Source organism: Nanorana parkeri, unplaced genomic scaffold (assembly GCF_000935625.1).
Source record: "Nanorana parkeri isolate BGI_ZX_2015 unplaced genomic scaffold, ASM93562v1 scaffold285, whole genome shotgun sequence".
NCBI classification, from domain to species: Eukaryota; Metazoa; Chordata; class Amphibia; order Anura; family Dicroglossidae; genus Nanorana; species Nanorana parkeri.
In genome coordinates, this window is record NW_017306553.1 from 1,171,473 (window position 1) to 1,181,624 (window position 10,152).

At 46.2% G+C, this 10,152-nt stretch overlaps 1 protein-coding gene across 1 annotated transcript in view; it reads left to right on the plus strand.

The window, feature by feature from the left end:
- PAMR1 (peptidase domain containing associated with muscle regeneration 1) overlaps nt 1-10,152 on the plus strand; it is a 41,591-nt gene that overhangs the window by 1,993 nt on the left and 29,446 nt on the right. The window contains exons 2-4 of the mRNA XM_018557481.1: nt 3,109-3,285; nt 4,106-4,234; nt 9,300-9,414. Of these exons, the coding sequence (XP_018412983.1) occupies nt 3,109-3,285; nt 4,106-4,234; nt 9,300-9,414 (421 nt within the window). The remainder of the gene's footprint in view (nt 1-3,108; nt 3,286-4,105; nt 4,235-9,299; nt 9,415-10,152) is intronic.

Genomic DNA, 10,152 nt, shown 5'->3' on the forward strand with positions numbered 1-10,152 from the left:
AGAATCACAAATGAATCCCCAATTGTTTGTATAGAATAAAAGATGAATATAAAAAAAAAAAGAAAAGAAAAGATTAGAAAAGAAAAAAGAAAAGATGAGGTTGTGCCAAGTCAATAAAAAAAGATGAATATAATTAAATTAAATAAAAGATATAAAAATACAAAATAAAACATGAGGATGTCAAGAAAATAAAATAAAAGATGAATATAAAAAAAAATAAGAAAAAAAAAGAAAAGATGAGGTTGTGTCAAGTAAATAAAAAAAGATGAATATAATCAAATAAAATAAAAGATAAAAAAATAAAAAATAAGAGATGAGGTTGTGTCAGGTAAATAAAATAAAACATGACTATAATATAATAAAATAAAAGATAAGAAAATACAAAATAAGAGATGAGGTTGCATCAAGTCAATAAAACAAATTGAAAAATACATAAAATAAAATTAAAGATGAGGTTGTGTCCAGTAAATAAATACCAAATATATCAAACCTCAAAACTGTGTGAGCCTGCGCAAAGGCGGAAAAAAAGTCATGGTACCCAAAAGCCATTAGTTTAGAGCAGGGGTAGACAAACTCCGGGACCTCCAACTGTGGTGGAACTACAAGTCCCATGAGCCATTGCAACGCCCTCAGCCACAGGCATGACTCCCAGAGGCAGAGGCATGATGGGAGATGTATCAGACCCCTAATTTTTCCCCCACCCTCTGCCTCAGCCAGGACTGTACTTGATGTCAATCTGGCTTTTCAGTTGGGTTTTGGCAGCACTGAACCCGGAAATGTTCAGAGCTGAGCTCCTCCGCGTTCTCATTTTGCAGCATGGAACCGGGTAAGGAAATTAGACCCAAGTTCATGGCTTGAAAGCCCGCATGTACCAGACGTGTCCAAAGAGCTCAAGGAGGTTAAAGTACCATACGTGTACTGTATACCCAATCACTAAAGTTTCATTCAAATTAAATATGGTAATATCATTTCAAAAGCCATTTTCCACCCTGCCATGAAAGTCCTTATCCCGGCACTTCCTCTTATAGAGTGACAACACTCCGTCCCTGTCTCCCAATTGTGTTCCTGCATTGCCACATTGTCTCAGAGCCTTCCGATATGCAATTTCAACACACATATTATTATACAGTATGTGCAGGGCCAGAAGGACCAGACGAAGTCCAACCAAGGCCCAGCCTTGGGGCAGCAGGGAGTAGAGGGGCGGCAGGGGTGTGGAATTCCTATCTCCCGACGCCCGGGACATGCAGTTCCGGGTGCTGGGCGGGTAGTTGTTTTCTACATTTTAGCCCTGCCTCGGGCAAGCAGAGCTAAATGTACAGCGGGGAAGCCGCCGCTTGTTATGTACAGTGATCACTTGTATGCAACCTGCAGATCTGCCATTCTCCACGGGGGTGGGGGGTTGGTGGGCATTGAGGAACCTGGTATTGGGGCAGCAGAGAGAGTAAATCCAGCCCTGAGTATGTATGGTACACCATTGTCACCATTAGGAAACCCGCCCTGAGGAATGCCATGCAACCATCACTGGAGCACACATGTAGACAGGAAATGGCTGCAAACAGACTGCAGGAGTCTATCCGCAGGCAGCGACAGAGAGTTGTCACCCTATAACAGGAAGAGGCTTGAACTTTCATGGCAGGATCACCAGGGATTCTTTTCATGGAAAGTGCAGATATAAAAATATTGAGAATTACTATTTAAAATGACATTCATTGGTCAAAGTTTACATGAGATATTAGTGATTGGGTGTACATCTACTACAGTGGTTCTCAATCTGTGGGGTCGCTGTGTGATTTCTGCTGTGCTAGGTGAGAGTCCTCCTCAGCCCTCTCCTAGCGCAGCAGTGTCAGTTCTCCCGCCACGCCGCCAGATGTCGCTGCAGCAGCCGCGTCATCCCTAAATTTTACCGTTGGGGGTCAGCACAACTTGGCAAATGTTACCAAGGGGTCCCGGCCCTAGAAAGGTTGAGAACCGCTGATCTACTATAAAAGGAAAGGTTTAACACAGCTATAAAACAAAACATGCTCCCTCACAGACATAGATGTATACTGCCCACTGCTGGTTTATATAACAATATAACTGATAATAATAATAATAATAATAAACTATTCACTGAAAGTGAAATAACATCCCACATTTTGGGTTGTCACCAGAAGAGGAATAGAGGGGAAATGTCCAATGGGGAGACTAATTCTGGTGACCACCAGGGATTTCTCTTACTTCCTGTTGTGACTAGGAAGGGAAATCCAAAGGGAACTCATCTTAAAGATGAACTCCGGGCAAATAAAAAAAGACACAAATGAATGCAGCTCTGCGATCAATACGACATTACATGTATTTTTTTTTAAAATAAATAAAAGTAGTGAAATGATTAGAATAAGAATATCGAGGAATTGTTTTGGCTTCATGTTACTTTAAAGGAGAAATATGGGGTCAGTGTTTTTCCCCATAGTTCTCCTAAGGGTCTTGGGAGGACATAAAGTAGCGTCCTCCCGTCACCCAAAGCTCAGTATACCGCGAGCTACAGCTCCTGGTATACTGAGACCACCGCAGCTGGGACAGATCCCAACATTACTGTCAAGATCCACCCAGCTGCGTGAGTGACAGCTGGCTCTGCCTATCTAGAGGCAGAGCCAGCTGTACCCGCCCCCCTCCCCGTCCGTTCCTCCAGTCAGCGCTGGAGGATCGGAGCGGGCAGGGGGGGAATACCTGTGGGGAGCGGTGAGTGACAGTCACGGCTCTCTGCAGGGAGATGATCGAGAAGTGAGCGAGCGACGGTATGTGTTCGCTCACTTCCCGATCTATTGAGCCGACGTGTGACAGTTTCATTGTCACATGTCGGCTCGAACTATGAGGAGCCGTGGTTTTCACTCACCTCATAGTTCTCCTTTAACCCTTGCAGTGCTGGGGTAGCCCCACTGCATGGGTAGCCTTTTTAAATTCCAGGAGTTCCTCTTTAAATGTAAGTTGTATCCACCTGACTGCACTGTGTAATGGGGCTGTACATTGTATATTGGATTATTGATGCCTGATACATGTCTTCAGAATACAATGCCACGAGATGCAGTTATGTAACGCCTCTTATAATGTCTCTTCCATCGTGTTTGCCAGAGTACACAGTCATCAACGAGAACTGCCCCGGGGCGGAGTGGAATATTATGTGTCGGGATTGCTGTGAATATGACCAGGTGGAGTGTACGTGTCCCGGGGGCAATAAGAAGGTTGGCTACACCATCCCCTGCTGCCGCAACGAGGATAATGAGTGTGACTCCTGCCTTATACACCCAGGTACTAGAATCGGAGTGCTGGCTCAAAACACGGGATCACATAAAAGCAGTTATGGTAGGCAAAGGGGGTGATAACACTTAGGGGTGCATTTATAAACAATTCACAGAGCCATTGGCCCGGTGAATCTCTGTGAATACTCATTCTGTGCGAATGGATGCTCAAAATGAATTTCAAATATCATCACATAATACCACAATATGGCCACTAGATGGAGCTTAGCAGCACAGGACATAAATGCTTCACTCCTATGCTTCTCAGCTCCATCTAGTGGCCACAATGTGGTATTTACATAATACATTCAAATTGGAAGTAAACTGTACCAAGAAATTAATTACAGGCAGCGCTGCATCCGGCTTTTAACAGGTAGTTAGATTACACAACAGCGGGCTTCCCCACTGCTTGTGAAACCTAACTTGGTGAGGCAAGAGCTGTCACAGCCTCTACTCTGTGTTAGAGGTGTGAGCTATGTGGATGGCTTGGACCAATGGCAAAGCGCCATTGGTCCACACTGTCCAATCAAAAAAAAACGAGAAAAAAACAAACAGTGAGGACATTGATCTCGATGCCTCACCAGTGGCTCAGCAGTGACGAGCAAGTGGGAGACAGGGAGGCTCCTCCTCCCCACACAGCTTGGTTACCGAGCTGGGGGCGGGGCTTTGGCAGGATAGGAGTGGAGCTTTGGCGGGAAGGGAGCAGAGCTTGGCGGGCTGGGGGATGCCTCACCCAGCACAGAAGGCACGACATGTCGCTGATATTTAGATATGATTTTCCTATAGTTGTGTCCAATACGTGCCTGATCCCCGCCATATTTCTGTCCCAGGATGCACCATATTCGACAACTGCAAGTCCTGTTACAATGGATCGTGGGGAGGAACATTGGACGACTTCTACGTGAAAGGAAAGTACTGTTCAGAGTGCCGCATCGGCTGGTATGGAGGAGACTGCATGAGTAAGTAGCATCAATATATACAACATATACAGTATAATATATATATATATACACACACACACACACACACACACACACACACACACACACACACACACACACACACACACACTTATTTCCAGTGCTCATGAGCTCCATCTAGTGCCCATAACTTGGTATTACATTACATGTGACCTGAAAAGACAATTATACCAAGAATGTTGGTGTTTGCCTCTATTCACTTACAAGGAACATTCGCCGAGATTCACAGGGTGAATGGTTCTGTGAATTATTTTTTAACTAGACCCCTCGGGTGTAGGATGTCTGACACCATTGCATGATGAAAGCTACCATCTTTTCCTCATAACGGTCCCTCAGTGCATTCTAAAAGCTTCCCTAGCACCAGTTTCGTCACAAGAGGGGTGCGGCCCGCACCCGGGTGACACCATTGGAGGGGTGATACCAAAATGACTGACAGTCATTTTGGTGTTGCCCCCTCTGAAAAGTCAGGCACTCGGTCAGGGACCGAGAGCCTGACAGTTGCTCGAGAAAGAGGAGGGGACCCGGCGGCATACCTGCCCGGTGACGTCCCCTCCTCTCTCTGCTGGCATCCATCACCAAGATGGCCGCCAGCAGGTAACAGCGCTACCGCGCGTGACGTCATCACGCGCATGCGTCACTGCAGGGTGTCACCCGGAACCCGCACTGGGTGTCACCTGGTACCGCACCAAGTGTCACCCCGCCTCCGTAGGCAAAATTTTTTGCAAAAATAGAAGCTCAGGTGCCTCCTTCTTGACTCCCATGTGACAAAGGCCTGTTAATGGATCATTCAGTCCACAGGGGCGCACTGCAGGATGATGGGAACTTTTCAGAGGCATTGCAGGTTTTTTTTTTGGCATGCGTTGAAGGCCCGTTCTTAGAAACGAAGGGTGCATACCGCCATCTGATGGTGCTGGGTGCCCTGCATTGTGGTAAGTTTAACATAAGAGTGCCAAGCACAGGTTTACAATAGGGTATGCACTATTTTTTCAGATCTCACTGGCCTGTAACGCAGGCATCGATGTGCCACGCGGTCTGGCGCTGGCGATCGCACTGCAGGCAGGGGGTACCATTGACTTCAACGCAGCGCCACGCCCCCTTCCGCTCCTGTACGCAGGAAGCCGGCCGGGATGCGTTCCAGCGCGTTCCAGCAGCTAACCGCTCTGGAACACACTGCATATGGTGTGAACAAGCCCTCACTCCTGAGATTCACACAACTCTGCCAGATAGAATTCTCAGCCTAGCGACCTGACATTTCTCTGCTGCAGTTGAGCAGCGCAACTTGGTCACCACCCAGCAGTCAGCCTGGGATTGGATAATGAAGGAGCAGCGGCAGAATTGTGAGGTCATCTGCCTGCTCTCTCCTCCTGTCATGCTGGCTGCATATTTGTAGACTTAAATGACGGGATCCGCCCAGCTGCCTGAGTGACAGCAGGCTCTGCCTATCTAGAGGCAGAGCCAGCTGTACCCGCCCCCTCCCCCGTCCGTTCCGCCAGTCAGCGCTGGCAGATCGGAGCGGGGAGGGGGGAATCCAGCCCCTCCCCTGTCATGGCAGAGAGCCGTGACAGGATCGAGAGGTGAGCGAACGCCGGTATGTGTTCGCTCACCTCCCGATCTACTGAGCCGACCTGTGACAGTCTCATTGTCACAGGTCGGCTAGAACTATGAGGTGAGTGAAAAGCACTCACCTCATAGTGCTCCTTTAAACACATGCACCAGGAAGTTTAACCTGCAGTGAATATTTGGTTACTGTCACATTCACTGCCCCGAAGAGTCATTTAGTATTTCTTTTATACCATTATTTTTAGTGCTTTTTATATGGCAGGAAAAGTTGTTGAGTAGCATGGAAGCAGCGGTCTCTCTCCAGAGGTCCAACATGCCCCCTGCTGAGTCAGAGCTTACCAATTAGCAGGGGGCAGGAGCTTTGTTAATTGCAGAGGTTTTGGTCTGAAGGGGGTGTGCCAGACCTCTGAAGAGAGACCCCTCCTCCCACACATAGAGCAAGGGGGTATTTCTCTGCAGCACACTGGCAGGGAGGGGAGGGGAGGGGGAGAAGCTTTTCCACTCAGGCTGTGGCTGCTTTCTAAAGAAAATTAAAGGATAACTATGTGGTTAAGGCTTTTCCCCATAGTTCTCCTTAGGGTAACGGGAGGACACAAACTAGCGTCCTCCCGTCACCCTAGGCTCAGTATACCGCGAGCTACAGCTCGAGGTATACTGAGACGCCGCTGTATACTTTTATGTCTGGATCCGCCCAGTTGCGTGACTGACAGCTGGCTCTGCCTATCTAGGAGGCAGAGCCAGCTGTACCCGCCCCCTCTCCCGTCCGTTCCGCCAGTCAGCGCTGGCAGATCGGAGTGGGGAGGGGGGAATCCAGCCCCTCCCCTGTCATGGCAGAGAGCCGTGACAGGATCGAGAGGTGAGCGAACGCCGGTATGTGTTCGCTCACTTCCCGATCTACTGAGCCGACCTGTGACAGTCTCATTGTCACAGGTCGCCTAGAACTATGAGGTGAGTGAAAAGCACTCACCTCATAGTTCTCCCTTAAATGTAAGACACCTTTTGTTTTGATGTACCTGAAATATGTAATGTACCTTAATATATCTATATCTATCTATCTATCTATCTATATATGTAGCTGATTTAAAAATAAAAGATCAATTAGGCTTTAAATAGTCTGCATTAAAAAAGAAATAAAACGTAAAATATATACAAAATAAGATAAAAATATATTCCAAATAAAATAAAACAATATATTGAAAATAAAATAAAAAAATATATATCAAAACATATGAGAATATATTTATATATGAGGAAACAAAGAATATGAGGATTTATATATATTTCAAAAATTCATATTAGTGGTCCGTGGGATCTAAAATGATGAATTTAGCGTTCCATGAGGTCCGAAAGGTTGTCGACCGCTGATTTAGAAAGCTTCCAACCCTCAAGCAGACATCTGTTTTCACAACATCGGAAAATAAAATGGTTTTATGTAATACACACCGTGCATGTCCCATCAATGATTAATATCTTAAATCCTGTTACATAAAGGTTCCATCAGGTGTCTAAAATTCAGCATATTTGTTTTCCTCGGGGAGTCACTTTGTTTTTATAGTACATTTTAAAAAAACAGAATCAGCTTTTTTTCAACAAAGAACATTTCCTCCAGGTATTTCCCTGGAAACCGCACGTGGTGATAAATGCGGGGCGTGCCGATGTCACCAGGAATGATCCGCGAGTGCGCCACTTCAGCTTATTTTGGGGTTTTCTGTTATTTATAGCAAACCTTTGCTGAACTGCGGCATTAACCTCTCGTTCCTCATCCCTGAGGGATTAAGGAAGATGAAGCGTTCAGACGAACGCCAATCGGGGATGTCTTGTAGTGGTACCCGTTGCTATGGCAACTGCAAAAAAAAAAATCCCCCTTTCCAACAGCAGCTTTTTGATTTAATGAGCGAGAAGCGATAAGAATAGTCTCTATGGGGCGGCCCTGTAACCCTCTGTTGGCTGGAAAGCCGGCCTGTAACTTTAATGCTCCGGTATTGATTAGGTATCGATCGGTAAAATCTCATATAGAGTCTCATATGAATTGTATATAAGCTGTAACATTTAAATGTGATTTCTATATTGGTTTTCAATCTTTTTTTTTTTTTTATGTGCAACCTTCGTTGATCCTGCCACAGAGGTCATTGTTTAGGCACTCCCTGCTATGGGGTGACTACTGATTCCCAATTGTGCTTCTGTGTTGTCACCCTGTCACATGAATACAAGTGACAGTGCTAGTGCTAACATGTGTTTTGCGCAGGCATGGTCAACGCAGAAATCTGTAATCAACAAAGATCATGCCCCCTGGCAATTGGAGAGGTCTAAGTCTGACTCAGCAAGGGGCATATTGGACCTCTGCAGAGTGACCACTGCTTCTCCACATCTCCACAACTGCACCATTCCATAAAAAAACTACATTAAAAAGTGGGACACAAGGAAACGCTTCCACTGCTTCTCTGCAGCATGCTGGAACTGGCCTCAGTGGCGTTCACAAGGGGGGGCGGCCCGCCCCTGGGTGACACTATTGCAGGGGTGACACCAAAATCGGGTCTGGGAGCCTCAGGTTTAGTAATATCTGTAGATGGTTTTCTGTTGTATTCGCAACGAATATTCGTAAACTCATCCGAAAATAACGAAAATTCGGATTTTGTCCGAATCTGAAAACTCGAACCGAATTGAATTTCGGATCCGGATCCCGAATTCAGAAATAACAAAATATCCACACGGAATCGAACTGAACTGAATTTTTCTGCAGCTTACACGTCTATGACTCAGCAAGGGGCATGTTGCACCTCTGCAGAGAGACCTCTGCTCCTCCACATCTCCACAACTGCTCCATTCCATAGAAAACTACATTGAATAAAAATGGGACAGCAGGAAAAGCTTCCACTGCTTCACTGCAGAGGCCTGTCCCCTGCCAACATGCTGCATGCCTCTCTACTCTATGGCTGTTACTTAGCAAAGGACATGTTGGACCTCTGCAGAGAGACCACTGTTTCTCCACTTCTCCTTTCATTATCTGATTTAGTTCAGTTGGGCTGAAATCAAATGCACACTGAACCATTATAGTGTCTTTATGATATATCGCCAATATATGGACCCAAAATCTATAACTTACACACATGCCAGAAAGCAGGCTGAGAGTAGGAGCTCCTGGTTGCAAGTCTATTCAGACTCAATTGGATTGTTGTCCTCTTATCATGCTTCATGCATTACAGGTTGACTATGAGGGATGGGGGGGCATGTCAAGTCATCTGGGGGAAAGGGGAGGACTGCGCTAGTGAACTGATGCTCCTTCATGGTCCAATGAGAAGGGTTGGGATGGGCAAGTAACACGGGAGGCTGCAGTGCTGCAGGCCTTGTCACCCTTCTGCTCTATACTATGTGAACTGCGAGAGTGCCTGACATTTTGCTCTTAGGAGAGGGAATTGATGTTCTGGATGTGGAAATGCCTCAGCAGAGCCAGAGACTGAATCCAATGATTTGCTCTTTTCCACAGGATGCGGAGAGGTCATCCAAGCGGCCCGCGGAGAGATTATGATGGAGAGTTACCCCTTTAATGCCCACTGTGAATGGAGCATCCAAGTCACCCCCGGATATACAATAGAACTCAGGTACATAAAGCTTTAACATTCAAGTTATATGAACACAGCGGCAGGGGCTCATCTAGATGGGCGTTCTTGTCCAACGCAGCCATTCAAACTCAAAAACATGCCCGACACCCATTGGCATGAGCCCTAAATCTACCAACATGTTCTTTCACATACCTGTCTGCAGAAATTGGCCATTGCCGTTTGGAGGGCTCTTTGTTTTTTTTTTCTTAAAGTGTAATTTTCTGTTATTATTGGAACATTTGTCATTTTTGGTGTCACATTTGTACTTTCTGTATTATTTTTTCATTTCTGTGTTATATATTCTCAGATCTGAGGGTTCTGATGTCACGGGCTGCAGCTGAGCGGCTGTGATATCAAATGTTGGCCGTTTAGAATATCTCTATAGAATAAAATGGAGCCACGAGTGGCTTCTGCGTCCAACCTTTAGACGGCAACTCCGCTTAGGAGCTCACCTCCGCTCCCTACAAATGTAGCCGTGTAAGTCTAGCGCCCTCAAAAAACTTTATTGATTTGAGACAGTCAAACAAGACCCTCCCTGGGTCCTCCCACTTTAACCATACAGGCCTATTGCTTCATGTTCCGTCTCTTTAAAAACAGAGAAATGCCAGATCTGCCGGGAATCCGGAGAGCGCTGACAATGCTGCCTCTTCTGTACTGAAATCTAAAGCTGTGTTGTCAGTTCTCTCCTTCTGGACTACAGAACCCCCCCCCCCCCCACCCCCACCCCACACCACATCT